At 41.4% G+C, this 22,968-nt stretch overlaps 1 protein-coding gene across 6 annotated transcripts in view; it reads right to left on the reverse strand.

Moving 5' to 3' along the window:
- Positions 1 to 22,968, reverse strand: part of fgd (faciogenital dysplasia) — a 207,185-nt gene that overhangs the window by 6,337 nt on the left and 177,880 nt on the right. For 5 of the 6 annotated variants that reach the window (XM_052018413.1, XM_052018407.1, XM_052018409.1 and 2 more), the window contains 2 exons: positions 5,615 to 5,740; positions 1,618 to 1,773 (listed from right to left, as the gene is read on the reverse strand). In XM_052018413.1, the coding sequence (XP_051874373.1) occupies positions 1,618 to 1,773; positions 5,615 to 5,740 (282 nt within the window). Of the gene's footprint in view, positions 1 to 1,617; positions 1,774 to 5,614; positions 5,741 to 22,839; positions 22,917 to 22,968 lie in introns of all 6 variants that reach the window. The other variant, XM_052018411.1, reaches the window with a different exon arrangement.

The following is a 22,968-nucleotide window of genomic DNA, read 5'->3' on the forward strand; positions in this document are numbered from 1 at the left end:
TGCATCAGTCAAGTGCTCCACGATAAAGAAAAGCTGCCAGGTAATATGAGGGTGTTCTGAACAAGGTCCCTCAGTGAAACAATTCCAGCTGTTACATAACGACTTAAACAACTTTTGCTCTGCAGCGACATTTTATAATAAACTCTGGTTCGAACGCAAACATGCCCAATAATCTCCTCTCTATTTATACAAGGACAGTAATTTATTTTGGCAACTCAAAGCACAAACAACGAAGAACCAAGGTAAGAAAATAAAACATAACTACCCAGACTTCAGACATTCACCTGGAAACACAATCACCTCACCCCAACCCCCGCCCCCCAGTGTCCTAATCTGTTCTCCAGTACCCCACTTCACAAGAAACCCCCCAGACCCCTCATGCTTCTTCTCATCATCAACCTTCCCCAACCATCCATGGTGCCACATTCCAGTGTCCTGGAATGACATTGGTGCTCCCTTTCCTCGCATCATATCATCAGTGCCAGCATTCAATGCCTCATCTCACCCCACCATACTTCACTGCTGGAATCTGATGAGCACCCCTACCCCTAATATCTAATGCAGGCCACTGCTACAGCATTGGCCCAGCTTTGCCGATGACCCAGCCATCCCAAACCCCCGACAGAGAAATGGTTGGCACTGTTTCAAACCTAAATATGTGCAAAGCCCAGTCAGATCCTCCCAAGGTCCTATAACCAAACTGATTGTTGGCTCTTCACTAGCACTCTTTTGGATGCACCAGAATCTCTAGATCATTACGCACTACCAACAAGTAATTTAGTTCTGTTTAACTATGTGATGCATTTTGATAAACTAATGAGGAAATAGTCAATCATGGATTATTCATTTGAAAATTAATTATGCAGTTCTAGTCCCAGCTGAGCCACTACATCCAGAAATGTTATGGGTGCCACAAATCAAGAGGAAAGCAATTGACTTACCAAACTAGACGGGTAAGCCAATACATTTTACCAATATCCAAAATTCAGAAATAGCTATTTTGACCCAATGAGTAGTCCAGTATCACTAGCGATTTAGTTGTAACACCCTTGGCTCTGATTCGGTAGCTTTCAGGTTGCATTCCAGAGATTTGTGCTCAAAAATCTAGACTGACACACAAGTGTAGCACTGATTTGGAGGTGCTGTCATGTGGATATTAAACAGAGGTCCTGAAAGATTCAATGATACTACTTTGAGGATCTGGCCAATTTTTATCCCTTGAGAGCCAGTTCTCAAATAGGTTATCAAGGTCAATATCACCTTGCTGAGTACAAGATGGCTGCCATATCTCTCCATGTTGCAGAAACACAATAAAAGAACTTCATTGGCTGTAAAATGCATAAGGACATTCTGAAGTTTCATGAAAGGCTCTGTATAAATGCAAGTCTTTTATACAATCAGTTACTTTGATTGTTGTGAAATGTAAATCGCTACACAAGAAAACACAAGCAAATACAGAGGAACTATTTTTGGAAAAATCCTTCTTGACTTCAACGCTCCATCTCAAAACGATCCTACCAGAAACAGGTTCTGAATTTACAGTTGTTAGCTGATGCTTTTGATGCTGAGTTCAGATCTCCACCAACTGAACAGCAATTTGTGTCCAGCTTCACTCACCTCCATGGGTACTTTTTTCTTCTGGTCAGTTACATTCTCAGGTACTGGATTTGGAGGGAGCGCCGTGGCCGGCAGGGCAAAGCATTCCTTACACACACGGTTGTGCCGACTATTATCTGCAAGTGGCTTGAATTCTGAACATTTACCGCAGATAATCTAAAAAAAAGATGCATCATTGAAATAGATTACTAACACCTCATTAGATCACAAAATTTAAAAAGCCAAGTGACTTGGTCACACTGCAAAAATAAAATTCTTTTGAATGTTACATGCCCCAAAAACTCCCTGATATTTGCTGTAAAATGTAATGAACATCAAGAAATCGCTGCTATAATGTTCTATAGACAGAGAGCAAAAATGAGTTAGTTGTTTAGAGATATCACAACAGTAATGGTTTGAATAGGATAAGTCGTACAAAATGTCTCACCCTTCCACCTCTGTAACATCACCTGTTTCCTACTTCAGCCCATCTGTTGCCCAAACATTCTTCCTTTCCTTCAGGCTCAGCTATTCCAATTGACCAGCCTCCCCTGACTACCAGGTGCTATAAACTCAAATCTACATCCTAACTTGCACTCACAGTCTGAGCCTCCAGACATCCACTGGTTCCTAGGCTGACAATGCATCATTTTCAACATTTCATCTTCGAATCCCTCCATGAGCTCACCCCTCCATAACGTCCTCCAGCCATACATCTCTCTGTTCTCCACCAATTCTGGTCTCTTACAAGTCTCCATTCTCTTCACTCCCTCACTTAAAACTATGCCTCTGGGTGCCAAGTACCCAACCTCAAACTCCCTCCCACCATTTTCCCATGTCCATCGACTCGAAGCTGCCTCTTAAAACCAAGCTCTTGGATCAAGTTTTGGAACACTTATACTACTATCTGATAATGCAGCACAGTAACAAGTTTTGTTTGGTAATGCTCCTTGAAGTACATTGGGATGTTTTCCATGTTAAGGATGCTACATAAATACTTCTTGTTATAGTTCTGGAAGCCCGTTAGCCTAACTTTGAAAATCATTGTGGTGGACTGCAAGTGGATCCGAACAAGTTAAATGAATCAAACAATCCACTTTTATTTTGTTTTACCACCCCATTCCAATTTGGAAAGAAGGAGATATTTGAAGCAAAGAGGAAGAAATACAGAAATTGTAGCTAGTGGATCAGAAAATAAGAGTGCCGAGATTATTTTTTGGAACACCAATTTCGAAACCTACTTTCTTTATTAAAATTAAAAATCTTAATTTCAGAGAATCATGGCTAAATTATTGGACTACATTTTGTTTGCCTAGTTCCATGCCCATACTTACCTGGTCTGGATGTGGAGGACCCACCTTGCTGACCTAAAATATCCCAGATTCCAGAGGCAAAGTCAGGATCATGGCATGGACATTTCAGAGACATTTCAAAACTTTAAAAGTTGATGATTAACAACTTTCAAATGATTAAAAATGTAGATTAAAAATGTTAACTAAAACATATTTGAATAATTAAGGAAATTAAACCAAAACAAATAGTTTGTCTCTGAATCTGCAGTGTTATCATTCCTATTCAAATCAATGGATTCTCAGATCCTGTATCCAAGGTGTAACCTGGTGCAGAAACTGAAACACAATTCCCCTCTGTAAATGTTGGGGAATCTCAGCGAGACTGGGGGTTGTTGCTGGGCTCCATGTGTCAGAACAAACTGACAGACTCAGGATTCTGAATTTTGACAGGACATGTCAAAAGACCTGGGCTTACCGCAATGAAACAATTAAGCACAGGTGGTTCTGTTCAGAACGATCAGCATTATAAGCCCGGTTCAGATCATTTACACTATGTATTCAAAACAAAACAAAAATGGATAGTTTGATTCAATTAACTTGTCTGGATGCAGTTAGGTTCTTTACGTTCAGCTACTCCATTTGTGAATGAAATTAAAACATAGAACAGTACAGCACAGGATAGGCCATTCTGCCCATGATGTCGTGCCGATCTTGATGCCAATTTATACTAAATGTCCTCCTCTGTGTATCATCCATATCCCTCCATCCCCTTCATATTCACGCGTCTATCTAAAAGCCTCTTAAATGCCACCAATCTGCCTGATTCCACTATTACCCCTAGTAACCCATTCTAGGCACCTACCACTCTCTGACTAAAAAATATGCCCCTCCCGTCACCTTCAAACTTCTTCCCTCTAAACTTAAAAGCATGTCCTCTAGTGTTTGACATTTCTACACTGGGGGAAGGATTCTGACTGTCTACCCTAACTATGCCTCTCATAATTTTAAAACCTCTATCAGGTCTCCCCTCAGCCTCCAACACTCTTGGAGAACAACCCAAGTTTGTCCAACCTTTCCTCTTAGATCATACCCCCTAATTCAGGCAGCATTCTGGTAAACCTCTTCTGCACCCCCTCCACATCCTTCCTGTAATGGGGTGACTGGAGCTGCACGCAATACTCCAAGTGCGGTCTGACTGAAGTTTCACATAGCTATATTTGTATTTATATAATATAGCATAAATACAAATTTACACACACACTTAACACCAATGATTGTGGTGCATATGTCAACTATGATCACTTGCAAAATGGTCTTCAGAGCATAGAACACACAACAGTACGGCACCAGCTAGACTCTTTGGCCCATGACATCTGTGCTGACCGTGATGCCAATCTAAGCTAATCCTATCTGCCGGCACATAGTCCATATCTTTCTATTCCCTGCCTGTTCAGGTGTCCGTCTAAATTCGTCTAAAACATTGCTATCACTTCTGCTTCTATCAGCTCCCCTGGCAGCATATTCCAGGCATCTAACACCCTCTGTGTAAAAAAACTTGCCTCATAAACCTATAAACTTTCCCCTCTCACTTAAACCTGTGTCCTCTAATATTTGACATTTTCACCCTGGGAAAAAGAGTCTGACTAACTACCCTATCTATGCCTCTCATAATTTTATATACTTCTATCGGGTTGTCCCTCAGCCTCCAACCCTCCAGAGAAAACAATCCCAGTTTGTTCATCTCTCCTTATAACTAATACACTCTAATCCAGGCAACATCCTGGTGAACCTCTTCTGCATCCTCTACAAAGTTTCCATATTCTTCTTATAGTGTGGTAACCAAAACTGCACACAGCACTCCAAATGTGGCCTAATCAAAGTTTCATACAACTGCAATCTGACTCCTTGGCTTTTATACTCAACACCCTGTCTGATGAAGGCAAGCATGCCAGGTGTCTTCTTACCAAACTATCCACTTGTGTTGCCACTTTCAGTGAGCCAAGGACTTGCATCCTAAGATCCCTCTGGACATCAATGCTCCAAAGGGTGCTGCCATTTACTGTGTACTTTCCTCTTTCATTTGACCACCCAAAGTGCACCATCTTACTTGGCAAGATGAAACTCCATCTGCTATTTCTCTGCCCATTTTTCCTACTGATCTATGTCCTGCTGTATCCTTTAACAACCTTCCTCATTGTCCATAACTCCACCAATTTTTGTCTCAGCTGCAAACTTACTTATCAGACCACCTACATTTTCATCCAAATCATTAATATTTATTACAAAAGGTCCCAGTATTGATCCTTGTGGAACACTAGCCACAACCTCCAGTCAGAGAAACACCCCTCTACCACTACCCTGTGTCTTCTATGGCTGGCCTAATTTTGGATCTAATTTTCCAACTTACTGTGGATCCATGTGACTTCACCACCCACTCACCCCCCCCCCCCCCCCCCCCGCACAAAGCCATGTTGACTATCTCCATTAAGTTCATGCTTTTCCAAATGTGAGTAAATCCTATCCTTATATATTTTAAAAAGAATTGAACATGTTATGTAAGTTACCATAACAACAGTTAAGCAAATCAGATATGATGGGGGACTCAAGTGACACGTCCAAGTCAATTCAGAACAAGTGTTTAAAAGTCTTGAGTACAAAATTACTGGAATGTGTTCTTAGTGACTTATGTCAATTAAAATATCTGTATGTTTCCTTTTAGTACTTACTGCATTGCATTGTTTACAGTGGTGACGACGTTTAGTAATTGAATTAAATGTTTCACTACAGCTTTTGCAGGCTTGCTTTTCCTTGTCACGTTTGGTTTTTGATGCTCTTTTGAAGCCTGCATCCACCTGGGGAACAAAAAAGTTTAGATGAATTGTACGCAATTAATACAACTACCATGAGGGATCTACATAACACTGAAATAATGAATGGATGCTTTTTGGCTCTTCAGTATTGCAAATGTTGTCTTGATACTGCCATCCATTTTGGAATAGCATTTAAAAAATTATGCTATATAACAACACAATCTGGATTTCTCATGCTTATACTTAAACTCTGTCAAATAGAACAGAGAACAGTACAGCACTGGACAGGCCATTTGGCCCACGATGTTGTGCAGATCTTGATGACAATTTATACTAAATGTTCTCTTCCTGTGTATCATCCATATCCCTCCATTCCCTTATTATTCATCTGTCTATCTAAAAGCCTCTTAAACTCCACTGAACTACCTGCTTCCACTACTACCCCGGTAACCTATTCAAGGCACCTACCACTTTCTGTGTAAAAACACTTCCCCTCATGTTGCCTTTATACTTCCCCCCCAACCTTAAAAGCATGTCCCCTGATGTTTGACATTTCTACCCTGGGGAAAAGATTCTGACCGTCTACCCATCTATGCCTCTCGTAATTTTAAAAACCTCTATCATGTTTCCCATCAGCCTTCAACGCACTAGGGAGAACAAACCAGGTTTGTCCAACCTTTCCTCATAGCTCATACCCTCTAATCCAGGCAACATCCTGGTGAACCCCTTCTGCACCCTTTCCACAGTCTCCACATCCTTCTTGTAATGGGGCAACCAGAACGGCACACAATACTCCAAGTGTGGTTTGACTAAAGTTTTGTATAGCTGCAGCACAATTTTCTTTTTCTTATACACAACACCCCTACCAATGAAGGAAGCATTCCATATGCCTTCTTTGCCATCTTATCCACTTGCATAGCCACTTTCAGTGAACTATGGACCTGGACCCCAAGATCCCTCTGTACGTCAATGCGTTTAAGGGGCCTACCATTAATTGTATACTTCCTCCTTTCATTTGACCTCAATGTTTACAGAAATGAAGTATCCAATAACACAGGACATTCCAGAGTACAGTTGGAATATTGCTCCCTCAAAGATATCAGGAAATTTTGATCAGATATGATCTTTCTCTTTTGAATCCACAATGACTGTTGCTTACCAGATAACTATTTCATGATTACATTTGTACAATCAATTCCATTATTTTAACTGGTTTTGAAGTAAGAGCAAAATGTCCGATTGTTATCTCCAGCTGCTTATCTATTACCCATAAAATTATCAGAATTGACGACCATTTTTAATATACCAAATGTATCTTATTGTTCATTTTCCACTCCATCCATCACCTAATATGATTGTCTATACCTCAGAATTATCTTCACAATATGCCATTTTTGTCAAATTGAGAACAAGATCATTATTTTTTGAACATAAGTCTAGGATCTGAGTGCACAGCCTTAGAAAAAAGGGACATCCCTATAAAACAGATATGGAGGAAGGTTTTCAGCCAGAGGGTGGTGAATCTGTGGAATTCATTGCCACAGAGGCCTGTGGAGGCCAAGACATTGGGTGTATTTAAGGTAGAGATTGATAAGTTCTTGACTGGTAAGAGGGTCAAAGGGAAAAAGTGGGAGAATGGGATTAAAAAAAAATCAGCCACGATTGAATTGCAGAACAGACTCAGTGGGCCGAATGGCCTAATTCTGCTCCTATATCTTATAGTCTTATAACTGGCTCATTAAATAATGAACAATTTAAAATTAAATACACAAGTCTTACTAGTTCCAAATGTATCAAAAATTAAAATTGTTTGAAAGTAAATGAACTCCCTTTAAATTTGAAGTCAGATGTTGAATTTTAAAAAATCAGAATCAAACCTTTTAAAATCACGAATTCATTACATTGCTTATTTGAGGAAATTCCAATGTATGCAGCATGCTTGGAAAAAGATCTTATTTCGACTTTACCAGGATTACTATCAGGAGTATCTGACAGAAGATGACCTGGTTTTCCAGATGGTTATCACCCTACATGAGATTGTTTAGAAATACAATCGGCGTCCAAGGATCCTGCATGCATTGGAACTTCCTCAAATAAGCAATTATAATAATCCCTGATTTATAGTGTGAATCTTATTTTTTCAAACATCAAATCTGACCTCAACTTTAAAGAGAGTTTACATACATGTCAAACAGTTTGATTTCAATTGAAAATACTAACATTAAATTGGCAGATCAGTACACTGCAAAAGTAGCTACCAGCTTATTTTTCCTCTGCAGATTTCAAAAACAATCCTGTTAGAGAGGACACAACTTTAGCTCTAGATTCCATTTCATACAGTACAATTTTGGCTCTGCACCACACTAAAATATTCACCAACCAAGAGCTTTGATAAAATCATGAAATCTCTGCATCCAACCATGTTAGCATAAATATTTCAACAGCATTTTACATGATTAATATAAGTGCACTTATACATTCAAGCTAAAATGAGGAAGTCTATTTTAGTCTCATGAACTAGAGGTGCTTTTTCCTCTTTTTCATTACAGTTGCTGACTTTTTCTCATGTACAATTTTTTTACTCCATGTAAAGGCTAAGGCATTCTTTAGATAGGGCCTTGAGACACTGGTTTAGCCCAGAAGACATCACAGTTAAATGTAGTGCTTCTTCACTCAAATTGAACCCTGTTCAATTTTCCTTTCCAACCCATGGAGCAAAAACCAAATAACAAATCTATGTTCTAAAGTAGCACATTAAATTCCTGGATATATTTAATTATATACTAGTTATTGCTCATTTGAACAGTAGTATAAAGTTTAATGTTAGCCAGGTAGATTAACTAAAGGTGTTGATGCTCAAATGAAAACTGAATGGGATGCCAGCATACTTCATGTTCTTCCTTGACACAATTATTGGTTAGGATCTTGAAAGCATGCTCTCGTGGGATGATGGATTCATATTTAATTGCATTCTTCTAAAGGAACCTGGACAAATACTTGAAAGAGAAAGATTTTCAGAGATTTAGGAAACAGCAGATTAAGTTGGACTAATTTAGAAAGAGACTGCACTTTATGGACTAAATCATTTCTTCTGCCATTCTTTTCTACTATTCAATGATCCCCTAAAAACAGCATCAATGTTTTAGTTATTCCAGACTCAATTAATCCCATCCTCCCCTGGCCAACCCAACCTTCAACCTTCATAAACTTGATCTCCTCTTAAACTCACGTGGTCCCTCACCACTGCTGTGCTCAGCAACCTACATTGGTTCCTGAGGCACCAACAATTCCAATTTAAAATTATCATCTTTAAGTTCAAAGCCCTCCGTGGGCTCATCCACCCCATTTCTGCAGTCTTCTCCAGACCCGCAACAATAGATAACTGTGATCTTCCCATTCTGGCTTCCTATACATCCCCGAATTCCTTCGTTCTCACCATTGAGAGGTGCGGTTTGAATCATCATATCTTAAATTCTGGAGTTGCTCTCATACAGCTTTCCATCTCTCCACCCCCTTTAAGGCTATCCTGTATATTTATCCCCTGGAACAAGCATTTAGCTACCTGCCCTAATATTCCTACTTTCAGTAAACTTCATCATTAAACTCCTGTGAAACACACAGAGACTTTTCCTTCGTTACAGGCACCGTATGAATGATCTGGTATTATGGATTCTGTGTGCTAGGGTAAATTGTGCCACTCTTGAAAGAACATCGACATAAAAATTGCAGATTAACTCAGCAACTAGGCGTTTATTGAACTTGAAGCAAAGGAAGGTCACTTCCACACAGCTTGCACTTGAGATCAGAGATGGTGGGAAGTTTGATTTAAATGGAGGCCAATGAGAAAGTAAACACACCGGCCACTTGCATTTAGCCAAGCTCTCTTCTGGGTGAGAGAGTGATCAGCAGCTCATACTGTTGGCTGAACTTCATATTCTGCTGCTCATTCTATGATCAGTTCCACAATACAACCACACCCTGAACTGTGTGCACATTGCTGTTTCCTGTTAGCTTCAAATATTTTTGGAGCGGTCATAGTGAGAGTGGGCCAGTGTAGGAGTGGGAATCTGATGCTTTGGCTCAAGAGGCTTCGGCGAGGAGGCACAGGTGAGTAGCAGGTAAGAACAGGTCAGGATTTTTATAGTAGTTAAATAAAAAGACACCAAATTACAACTAATTAAATAAAGTAGGGATGCAGGATCAGGTGATGTGTTGTAGCTGCATGATGTGGGAGCTGGTGGACCCCATTGTGGTTCCTGGTGACCACAGCTGCAGCAAGTGTTGGTTGCTCAAGGAACTCAGGCTCAAAGTTGATGACCTGGAATCTGAGCTTCAAACACTACGACACATCAGTGAGGGGTAGAGTTACACAGATGCTGTGTTTCAGGAGGCAGTCACATCCATTAGATTAATTACTTCAAATTTGGTCTGTGGTCAGGGACAAGAGGGTGTGACTGCATGTGAGGCAGGTAAGAGATCCAAGAGGTAGTGCTGGAGGACCCTCAGCCGTTGAGCTTGTCCAACAGATCTGAGAGGATGACTAGGGTGAGGGTAGGACCACTCAGGAATAAGTGGGGGGGGGGGGGGGGGAATGTGGCTGGAGGTGAAGGAGGTAGGAGATGTCCTAAATGAATACTTTGCTTCAGAGTTCACTGAGGAGAGGGACTGCGATGAAGGGGAAGTTAGCGTAGAACAGGCAAATGTGTTGGAGCACGTTGAGGTTAAGAAAGAAGCAGCGTTGGACGCTCGGTGGGCCCCTCAGGGGATCGCGTGTGCCGTGGACGAGACCGGTGCGATTTTGGTATGAAGTGTTGTGTGTTGTGGTAGCGGGCATAGCGTTGCGCGGGTATTGGTTTTGGCCGGGTTGTTTCTTTCTGTACTAGGTGAGGTGTATTTGCTGTTGGTTGGTTTTTGTAGTGTTTTTACCGAATAAACATTTTGTACAAAAAAAAGCAGCGTTGGAGCTACTAAAAAGCATTAGCATAGATAAGTCCCTGGGGTCAGATAGGATATAGCTCAGGGTACTATGGGAAGCAAGGGAAGAGATAGCTGGATCATTAGCAATGATCTTTGAGTCCTCCCTGAGTACCGGAGTGGTACCGGAGGATTGGAGAATGGCAAATGTTGTTCCATTGTTCAAGAAAGGTAAAAGGGATAATCCTGGGAATTATAGACCAGTTAGTCTGTTGTCAGTGGTGGGCAAGCTATTGGAGAGGATACTTAGGGACAAGATTTATGTGAATTTGGAGACGCATAGTCTTATAAGGGATAGTCAACATGGCTTTGTGAAGGGCAGGTCGTGCCTCCTTTTTCGAGGAAGTGACAAGACAGATTGATGAAGGTAGAGCAGTGGATGTGGAATAAATGAATTTTAGCAAGGCATTTGACAAGGTTCCCCATGGTAGATTCATCCAGAAGGTCCTGAGGTATGGGATCCATGGGAAATTGGCTGAGTCGATTCAGAATTGGCTTGCCCACACAAGGCAGAGGGTGGTTGTTGAAAGGGAGAATTCAACCTGGAGGTCAGTGACTAGTGGTGTTCCTTAGGGATCTGTTCTGGGACCCTGCTCTTTGTGATTTTCATAAATGACTTGGATGAAGAAGTGGAAAGGTGGGTTGGTAAGTTTGCAGATAACACGAAGGTTGGTGCTATAGTAGATGGTGCAGAAGGTTGTCATAGGTTGCAACGGGATATTGACAGGATGCAGAGCTGGGCAGAGAAGTGGCAGATGGAATTCAATCTGGAAAAGTGTGAAGTGGTACACTTTGGAAGATATAACTTGAGGGCAGAGTACATGGTTAATGACAGGATTCTTAGCAGTTTTTAAAATTAAAAATTTTTTTTTTATTTACAGTGTGGTAACAGTAGTGGAGGAACAGAGGGATCTTGGGGTCCAAATACATAGATCCCTCAAAGTTGCCGTCCAAGTTGATAGGGTGGTTAAAACGGCGTATGGTGTGCTGGCCTTCATTAGCCGGGAGATTGAGTTCAAGAGCAGAGAGGTAATGTTGCAGCTCTATAAGACCCTAGTTAGACTGCATCTGGAATATTGTATTCAGTTCTGGTCGCTGCACTATAGGAAGGATGTGGAAGCTTTGGAGAGGGTGCAGAGGAGATTTACAAGAATGCTGCCTGGATTGGAGAAAACGTCTTATGAGTAGAGGCTGAGCAAGTTCGGGCTTTTCTCCTTGGAGAGACAGAGGATGAGAGGCGACTTGATAGAGGTATATAAAATTATGAGAGGCATAGATGGAGTGGAGAGCCAGCATCTTTTCCCCAGGGCGGTAATGGCCTATACTAGAGGTCACCATTTAAGGTGCCTGGAGGAAAGTTCAGGGGGGGATGTTAGAGGTAGTTTTTTTTTCCCCAGAGAGTGGTGGGTGCCTGGAATGCACTACTGGGGTGTGGGGGAGTGGTAGGGGCTGATATGATCCAGTCATTTAAGAGACTCTTAGATAGGCACATGTATGAAAGAAAAATACAGGATCAAGAGAGGTGATAGATAGAATGTGGATAAGGTTTATATAGGTTGGCACAATATCGTGGGCCGAAGGGCCCGTTAGTGTGCTGTACTGTTCTGTTTGTCGTGGTTCATATGGGTACCAACGACATAGGTAGAAGAAAGAAAGAGGTTCTGCTGAGGGAATTTGAGCAGCTAGGGACTAAATTAAAAAGCAGAACCAAAAAGGTAATAATCTCTGGATTGCTACCTGAGCCACATACAAATCGGCACAGGGTCAATAAGATCAGAGAGTTAAATGCCTAGTTCAAAGATTGGTGTGGGAGAAGTGGGTTTGAATTCGTGGGACAGTGGCACTAGTATTGGGGAAGAAGGGAGCTGTTTCGATGGGGCGGGCTCCACCTGAACCACATTAGGACCAGGGTCTTGGTAAATCATGCAAGTAGAGCTGTGGATAGGGCTTTAAACTAAATAGTGGGGGGGGGGGGGGGGGGGGGGGGGGTTCAACAGATTGGAAAAGTATGGATAAAGTAATAGGGAAGGAGAGTGCAGGAGAGGTTACTGACGCTTCCAGAATAAAGAATAAAACAGAAAGTTTAGAAAGCGATAAGAATTTAACTTCAGGCAACATGAAGACAAATTTGAGAAGAAGGTTGGTGAATACAGGACTGAAGGTGTTATATTTGAATGCATGCAGTTTGTGAAATAAGGTAGATGAGCTTATAGCGCAACAGTTAGAAATTGGCAGGTATGACATTGTGGGCATCACAGAGTCGTGGTTGAAAGAAGATCACAGCTGGGAGCTAAACATCCAAGGATACACATCCTATCAAAAAGACAGGCAGGTAGGCAGAGGGGGTGGGGTGGCTCTGTTGGTAAAAAAATGAAATCAAATCCTTAGCAAGAAATGACATAGGATCAGAAGATGTAGAATCCTTGTAGGTAGAGTTAGGAAAGTGCTAAAGTAAAAAGACCCTGATGGGAGTTGTATACAGGCTTCCGAATAGTAGCCAGGATGTGGGGTACAAATTACAACAGGAGATAGAAGAGACATGTAAAAAGGGCAATGTTATGGTGGTCATGGGGAATTTCAATATTCAAGTAGATTGGGAAAATCAGGTTGGTACTGGATCCAAAGAGAAGGAATTTGTAGAATGCCTACAAGATGGCTTTTTAGAGCAGCTGGTGGTTGAGCCCACTAGGGAAAAGGCAATTCTGGATTTGGTGTTGTGCAATGAACCAGCTTTGATTAGGGAGCTTAAGGTAAAGGAACACTTAGGAGACAGTGATGATAATATGATAGAATCCACCCTGCAGTTTGAGAGAGAGGGAAGCTAAAATTGGATGTATCAGCATTACAGTTGAATAAAGGTAACTACCGAGGCATGAGATAGGAGCTGGCCAAAGTTGATTGGAAGGGGACCCCAGCAGGGACGATGGTACAGCAGCAATGGCAGGAGTTTCTGGCAGTAATTCAGGAGACACAGGATCAGTTCATCCCAAAGAAGCAGCAGCATTCTAAAGGGAGGATGAAGCAACCGTGGCTGATAAGGGAAGTCAAACAGCATAAAAGCAAAAGAGAGGGCATACAATATTGCAAAAATTAGTGGGAAGCTTTTAAAAACCAACAGAAGGCAACTAAAAATGCAGTAAGGGGAGAAAAGATGAAATATGAAGGTAAACTAGCCAATAATATAGAAGGGGATACCAAAAGTTTTTTCAGATATATAAAGATAAAAGGAGAGGCAAGAGTGGACATTGGACAGCTGGAAAATGATGCTGGAGAGGTAGCAATGGGGAACAAAAAAATGGCGGATGAACTGAATAAGTATTTTGCATCAGTCTTCACTGTGGAAGACACCAGCAACATGCCAGAAATTTGAGAGAGTCAGGAGGCAGAAGTGAGTGTAGTCACTTAACTAAGGAGAAGGAGCTCGGGAAGCTGAAAGGTCTGAAGGTGGATAAGTCACCTGGACCAGATGGACTGGTTTCGGGGTACTTGGAAGAGTCATCATTGTTTCCTTAAGGGGAGATCTTGCCTATCAAATCTGTTGGAATTCTTTGAGGAAATAACATGCAGGATAGACAAAGGAGAATCAGTGGATGCTGTTTACTTGGATTTTCAGGAGGCCTTTGACAAGGTTAAGATAAGTTAAGATATCTTTATTAGTCACATGTACATCAAAACACACAGTGAAATGCAACTTTTGCATGGAGTGTTCTGGGGGCAGCCCACAAGTGTCGCCACGCTTCCGGCGCCAACATAGCATGCCCACAACTTCCTAACCTGTATGTCTTTGGAGTGTGGGAGGAAACCGGAGCACCCGGAGGAAACCCATGCAGACATGGGGAGAACGTACAAACTCCTTACAGACAGTGGCCGGAATTGAACCCAGGTTGCTGGCACTGTAAAGCGTTACGCTAACTGCTACACTACTGTGCCTGCACTAGGTGCCACATAAGATGTTGCTGAACAAGGTAGGAGCCCATGGTATTACAGGAAAGGTACCTAGCATGGATAGAAGATTGGCTCACTGGCAGAAGACAAAGAGTGGGAATAAAGGGGGCCTTTTCTGGTTGGCCACCAATGACCAGTGGTATTCCGCAGGGGTCGGTGTTGGGTCCGTTGCTTTTCACGTTGTATGTCAATGATCTGGATGATGGAATCGATGGCTTTGTGGCCAAGTTTGATGATACAAAGATAGGTGGAGGGGCAGGTAGTGTTGAGGAATCAGGGAGTCTGCAGAAGGACTTGGGCAGGTTGGGAGAATGGGCAATGAAGTGACAGAAGGAATACAGCATAGGGAAATGTATGGTCATGCACTTTGGTAGAAGGAATAACGGCATAGACTATTTTCTAAAAGGGGAGCGAATTTGGAAATTGGAGATGCAAGGGGACTTGAGAGTCCTAGTGCAGGGTTCCCTATAGGTTAACTTGCAGGTTGAGTTGGTAGTAAGGAAGGCAAATGCAATGTTAGCATTCATTTTGAGAGGACTAGAACATAAAAGCATGTAATGCTGAGGCTTTATAAGGTGTTAGTTAGACCACATTTGGAGTACTGTGAGCAGTTTTGGGCCCCATATCTAAGGAAAGATATGCTGGCATTGGAGAGGGTCCAGAGGAAGTTTACGAGAATGATCCTGGGAATGAAAGGGTTAACACATGAGGAGCATTTGATGGCTCTGGGCCTGTACTCGCTGGAGTTTAGAAGGATGAGAGGGGGATCTCATTGAAACCTACCGAATATTGAAAGGCCTGGATAGCGGGGACATGGAGAGGATGTTTCCAGTAGTGGGAGAGTCTAGGATCAGAGGGCACAGCCTCAGAATAGAAGGACGTCCCTTTAGAACAGAGATGAGGAGGAATTTCTTTAGCCGGAGGGTGGTGAATCTGTGGAATTCACTGCCACGGATGGCTGTGGAGGCCAAGTCACTGGGTATATTTAAAGCAGAGGTTGATAGCTTCTTGATTAGTAAGGGCGTCAAAGGTCATGGGGTGAACGCAGAAGAATGGGACTGAACGGGAAAAATAAATCAGCCATGATCGAATGGGAGAGCAGACTCAAGGGGCTGAATAGCCTAATTCTGCTCTTATTTCTTACTTTTCTGATTCAATGCTCTTAAGCTGATTTATAACATTAGCAACTTTGGCATGAATTTAAGTGAACCAATTTTTCAGGTTTTATTCATGCCAAAGATTACAAAATATTTGAGATATGGTTGACAAACATGCTATTCATCTACACCTCTAATGTATTTCAACAATTTCTTGCAAATGGATTTGTAGAGTTAATGTTTAAATAGAAATACTGTTCAATAATGATCAAATTGATTTGCAAATTTCATTGGCCAAATATGAAATCTAGTGCTGAATTACAGCTACTGTTATTATAATGTATCTCCTTTCTGCACTAAATTTGGTGCCATATAATGGGATATTCCACAAGAATTTAGTGGTTATTAAAGAAACAATAAAAATTCAGAGTAAACTATCAGTTAGTGTTCCACATTCAGCATCTATAGAACTTTAACATCAAAAAGTTGGAAGTGAGATGACTGTGAACTCATACATACACCCCAATGTTCAGCAGAGAGCTCTGAACACATGCCCTTCCTTTAGTGTACACTAGGGAAATACACAAGGAATACAAGGATACATTTTTCTGCATTCAATAGGAGGCTGGTTGAAAACTGAAACTGAACAGAAGCAGAGGCAAATAAGAATCAGATGAACACCACCAGCTTTGAAGCATCAGACTAAAGAACAAAAAACACTTATCATAACAGGAAACAATGACAACACACAATTGCATGGGGATATTTATTTATAGATCATGTGTGTTAGCAGGGTTTTGAGGTTGTTGGATTTGAGCACTGTACACCTGCACAAAAATGCACTCACGACTGTGTGGCCAGATTCTGCTCTAACTCCATCTATAAGGTTGTAGATGATACCACTGCCGTGGGCTGTATCTCAAATAACAATGAGTCGGAGTACAGGAAGGAGAAAGAGAGCTTAGTAACATGGTATCATGACAACCACCTTTCCCTCAATGTCAGCAAAGCAAAAGAGCTGGTCATTGACTTCAGGAAGAGAGGGGTGGGGGGGAGGAGCAGTGCACATGCTCCTGTCTACATCAATGGTGCTGAGGTCGAGAGAGTTGTGAGCTTCAAGTTCCTCAGAGTGAACATCACCAATAGCCTGTCCTAGTCCAACCACGTAGACACCATGGCCAAGAAAGCTCACCAGTGCCTCTACTTCCTCAGGATGCTAAGAAATTTGGCCTGTCCCTTTTGACACTCACCAATATTTATCGATACACCATAGAAAGCATCCTATCTGAATGCACTATGGCTTGGTATGCCATCTGCTTTGCCACTGACCGCAAGAAACTGCAGAGAGCTGTGGACACAGCTCAGCACATCATGGAAACCAGCCTCCCCTCCATGGACCCTGTTGATGCTTCTTGCTGCCTCGGTACAGCAGCCAGCATAATCAAAGACCCCACCCATTCAGGGCATTCTCTCTTCTCCGCTCTCCCGTCAGGCAGAAGAAACAAAATCCTGAAAGCACGTACCACCAGGCTCAAGGACAGTTTCTATCCCGCTGTTATAAGACTATTGAACGGTTCCCTAGTACAATAAGATGGACTCTTGACCTCAAAATCTACCTCATTATGGCCTTGCACCTTATTGTCTGCCTGTTCTACACTCTCTCTGTAGCTGTTACACTTTATTCTGCATTCTGTATTGTTTTACCTTGTACTACCTCAATGCACTGTGTAATGAATTGATCTGTATGAACAGTATGCAAGACATGTTTTTCTTTGTACCTCGGTACGAGTGACAATAATAAACCAATTCCAATTGCAAATGTAGAGTTCAATGCGAGATTTTAACTGACTGATGAAATTTGAACTCTTACAAATTCTAAACTTTGAAACATTTTTCACTATTTTAAACTTTTTTCTAAAGCCGAATACAGAGCAGAACATATGAAGAGCAGAAAGAGACAACTCAGCCACTTAAGTTACTCCATCGTTCAATAAAATCATGACTGATCTAATTGTAACCCCAACTCTGCATTCCTGCCTACTTGCAGTTGCCTTTCACCCCTTTGCTTCTATCTTTATTTGAATCTAACTACCTCTGCCTATAAATTTCAAAGACTTTGCTTCTTTGGCTCTGAGGATCAGGGCTCCAAAGACTCCTCAGAGAAAGAATTTTGTTTCATCTGTATTATGTGCCCAAGTTCTAGATTCTCCTATAAGAGGAAACATCATTTCACATCCACCCTGTTAATACTCAGGAACTTATAAGTTTCAATCTCATTAGAACTCCTACAGATAAAAGCCTAGCTTGTCTAACCTTCCTTGTAAGATAACCCCTTCCCATTAGTCTGGTAAATCTTCTCTGAACTGCTTCCAGTGCATTAATATTCTCCTAGATAGGAGACCAATAAGGAGACTAATACTGCACACAACACTTCAGATTAGATTTCACCAATACCTTGAAGAACTGAAGCACAACCTCCCTACTTTTATATTCCCAAGCAATAAAACAATAACATTGTTAGATTTCCTAATTACTTGTCGTAGCTGTTAATTGTCCACTTTGGCAGGGAAAATTTCACATTTTTCCACATCATACTCCATGTGCCAGATCTTTACTCCCTCACTTTGCTGGACTATATCCCCTTGTAGCCTTCTTATGTCCTCTTCACAACCTACTTTCCAGCCTATCTTTGAATCACCAGAAAATTTAACAATCATACCTATAGAGCTTTCATCCAAATAATTTATACAAGTATTGTAAAAAGCTGAGCAGCACCAATCCCTGTGGCACAAGAATAGTTACATCTTGTCAACCAGAAGTAGACCCATGTGTGCCTACTCTTTCCTGTTAGCTAGAATCAGATTTATTATCACTGACATATGTCGTGAAATTTGTTGTTTTGCAGCAGCAGTACAGTGCAAAGACATAAAGACATAAAAATTACTATAAGTTACAAAATAAATAAATAGTGCAGAAGAGGAATAATGAGGTAGTGTTCATGGACTGTTCAGAAATCTGATGATGGAGGGGAAGAAGCTGTTCCTGAAACGTTGAGTGTGGGTCTTCAGGCTATTGTAAGTCCTTCCCAATGGTAGTAACATGAAGAGGGTATGTCCCGAGTGATGACGGTTCCTAATGATGGACGCTACCTTCTTGAGGCACTGACTCTTGAAGATGTCCTTGATGGCAGAGAGGGTTGTGCCCACGAAGGAGCTGTCTGTGCTACAACCCTCCGCAGCCTCTTTCGACGCTGCACATTGACGCCTCCATACCAGGCAGTGATGCAACCAGTCAGAATGCTCTCCATTGTACACCTGTAGAAATTTGCAAGAGTCTTTTGTGACATACCAAATCTCCTCAAACTCCTAATGAAGTAAAGCCACAGGCGTGCCTTCTTCGTGATTGCATCAATGTGTTGGGCCCAAGATAGATCCACTGAGATGTTGATGCCCAGGAACTTAAAGCTGTTCACCCTTTCCACCACTGACTCCTCAATTAAGACTGGTATGTGTTCTCCTGACTTCCCCTTTCTGAAGTCCACAATCAATTCCTTGGTCTTGCTGACATTGAGTGCGAGGTTGTTGTTATGACACCACTCAACCAATCGATCTATCTCGCTCCTGTACGCCTCCTCATTGCCATCTGAGATTCTGCCAACAACAGAGGTGTCATTGGCGAATTTATAGATGATGTTTGAGCTGTGCCTAGCCACACAGTCATGAGTGTAGAGAGAGTAGAGCAGTGGGCTAAGCACACATCCTTGAAGTGCGCCTGTGTTGATTGTCAGTGAGGAGGAGATGGTACTACCGATACATACTGATTGTGGTCTCCCAATAAGGAAGTCGAAGATTCAGTTGCAGAGGGAGGTACAGAGGCCCAGTTGTTGAAGCTTGTTGATTGGTACTGAAGGGATGATGGTGTTGAATGCCGAGCTGTAATCGATAAGCCAGCAAGCTTTCTTTCCAAGCTAATACATTACCTAATGCACTATGAGATTTTATTTTCCATGACCTGTGATGCGGCATCTTATCAAATGCCCTCCGGAAATTTAAGTATGCTACATTCACTAGTTCGCCATCACCCACAGCACATGTTACTTCTTCAAAGAATTTCAATAAATTGGCCAAATATCATTTCTCTTTCACGTAACCACATTGACTTTTCCTGATGGTCTTGAACCTTACTAAGTGTCCTGCCATAATGCCTTTAATAACAGCTTCTAACATTTTCCTATGATAGATATTAAGCCAACTGGTCTGTCATTTTCTGCTTTCTGTCATCCTTTCTCTATAAATAAAGGAGTTACACTTGCTATTTTGCAATCTAATGGAATCTTCCCCTTGTCTAGGGAATTTTGGATAATTAACACTGTAACATCAACAATCAGGATCTGAGGATTTGTCAGCCTTCAGTTCCAACAATTTGCTTAGTACTACTTCCCTGGGTGATTGTAATTCGCCCAAGTTTCTTTCCAATTATTGCTAAGGTGTTATTTAGATTCTCTATAGTGAAACCCAGTACAGAATACCAGTGTGCCATCTCCTTGGTTTTCCACTAATAATTACCCCAGATTCACTTTCCATGAACCAATGCACACTTTGTTAACTCTTTATCACTTCTGCTGCATTTCAATTTCACATGAAATAATTCATTCAACCTGCTACTGCCAATTTTTGAAGTGCAAATAATTCTCACCTTAAATTTAACATGCTATATGCAAATTGAAATAGTCTCACACTAAATTTAGGTAATACTTTGTAAATGCGTAAACAGATATTGCCACAAGTTAAGCCTGCAGACGGTGGTGTCTGGGTATACCACTTTCATATATAGTGCTTTGTAATTGCAAAATAACACAACTATTGGTCCCAGACTACTTAAAAAATACTTTAAAGGGATGTAATATAAGTAACAGACTTGCTTGTCTCTGGCCAAAAACAGAATGGCCCAGATATCAGTCCCTGACAAAGGAATAGCCTTCATCATTCACTTCACATAGCGAGCCCACATATTTTTGAGTGAGCTGGTTGTGCAGTTTTCCAGTCTGCCTGAATTCAAACCCCTTCACAGGGGATCTGTGAGCAGGAGAACCAACGAGTAAGCTGTTCAAACAATCAAAATGAAGATTTCTTACAGACAACAGAGTAAAACATAGTAAATTTACATTATTATTTAAATCACTAAACCTGAAGTGAAACTGAGTTGAATGATACACAAGATTAAGTGAAAGAATAAAACAGCAAAATGCAAATAGTTATAACTCGCTGGCAGTGATAAGCCACCTGTGCTCACTGCTGACATATTGTAAGTTGTAGTGCTGAAGCAATGTGAGGAAATAGGTTTCTAATTAATAAAACGTGTAAAGGCATTACAGGACACCACTTACTTTTACATATTGCCACATACTGAGCTACAATCTGTATGTGCTGGGCAGTTACTTGACTATACCAGTAAGGCCTTGGAAGGTACAGGTCAAATTATTTATAAAGGATAGCAGTGGAACACAGACGTAGACCAGAAAATGGGTTTTAGTATAGCTGAGGAGAATGGTTTGTTTTCCATTAAAACCACAACCAGTTCAAGAAGACAACCAAACAGGAAACCTCCCTGCTCTGTCCTGGCGCTTGCTGCCAGAACTGAAACATACAACCATGCTGTTACTTGTCTGCGTAAACAACTGGGCTAAAATCAGCAACAGGTTGTATGTTTATTGTATAAAACTCACATGATTGTGTATTGTTAGAATTACTGTAACTGCTGTTTCTTTGTGAACCAACAAAGCACACTATTCTGCAACTGTCTCAATCAAGCAGAATCAAAAACTTAGAGATGGGACGAAGTAGCAGAACCGGTGCACTTTTTATTGGCTAATGACCCTGAACACATTTATTCACTGATGCCCTGGCAACGGAGAGGCCTTGAAAACTAACTGCACTGTTTTTAGCATTAAAATACATTAGCAATCTTCATAATTACGTCTCGTATGGCTCTTTTAAAAATAAACAAGTAAATCGCGAAGTTCTTAAGTGCTAATTCCAAAAGAACACAACCAGGCTCTCTGTTTTAGCACTAATCTTTTTCAGGAAAATAGCTGAATTTCCCACATTACAAGCTCCTCCTCATAACTCTGACTTCAAGCAGTATTCCTTAAAGCGTTACAGCACAATATAGCACTTTGTCAGCTCCGGGGTAGCACTGGCATGGAATGTGTACATACGATTTTGATGGGAGAGGAAGTGGCAGATTCCTCCTGGGGAGGGGGAGGAAGGAAGGAACCTTAGCAGGCTTTTGTAAAACAGTGTACACAGGGGACAGCTTCCTTGTGCAAAAGGACACTTGTGGAAGGAAGTTGCCAGGGGTTGTCTACAATGGAATGCTGCACTCCATGAATGCCTGCACTTTTGGGAGCCCTGCACTGAAGACAAATGCATCTTCCAAGTGTGAATGCAAAAGTTTGGTCCCCTCTCTGCAGAGAGAGCTTTTCCACAATCTGTTGCTTTGCAGAAGTCAAAAGTGTTACATCAAGTACATCTCTGTAGATCCAGCCTACAGGAATCCTGAGACAGCTTTTCAGAGAGAGGGAGGGTGATTTTGACTTCGGGAGTAGGGCAGAAAGTTGTGTTTGCTTGACAAACCTCAGTTCTATATATTTATTTTGAGATCCTTAAGTCATGTTTTAGTTTGGAAGGGATTTAAACACTAAATGTCCAGTGTGGCTAAGTGTTTGTTTTTCAGAGAAAAGATGAAGCTTTGAAACCTAAGTTCCAAGTTAGTGTTTGGTTTCAAGACATTGCTTTTATTTCACGCAAATATACTTTCTTTAAAAAAACTTGGTAAATACTTGCTTACATTTTGGTGATCCACTGTTGTCAACATGCTGGTAAATGTCACCCTGAAACTTTGATGAAGCAGGACCTTGTGCAACTTAATGTGGTCACGTGAGTGGGCCAGAACAAATTATGCCCATGAAACAGCTGAAGAAAACTTGTGACAATCCCCTATCAAATTTGTCAATGCCCCGACACATTCAAAAACTATTAAAAATCAATGAATAGATTGAATTAAAAGGCAAAATACTTATTTTGAATAAATTGGTTTCTTATTCTTTTTAATTATGTGCATTACCTGATACTTACTCGTCCCTTGCAGCAGTTCCTTTCCAGTGAAATGAGTGGGTTTGCTGTTCCTGTGCCTGGTCGAACCTGGCACAAATTCAACACGTAAATTCCTCAGCATACCCACTGGGGAACTGCA

The sequence above is a fragment of the Pristis pectinata genome, chromosome 6 (genome assembly GCF_009764475.1).
Source record: "Pristis pectinata isolate sPriPec2 chromosome 6, sPriPec2.1.pri, whole genome shotgun sequence".
Classification (NCBI taxonomy): Eukaryota; Metazoa; Chordata; class Chondrichthyes; order Rhinopristiformes; family Pristidae; genus Pristis; species Pristis pectinata.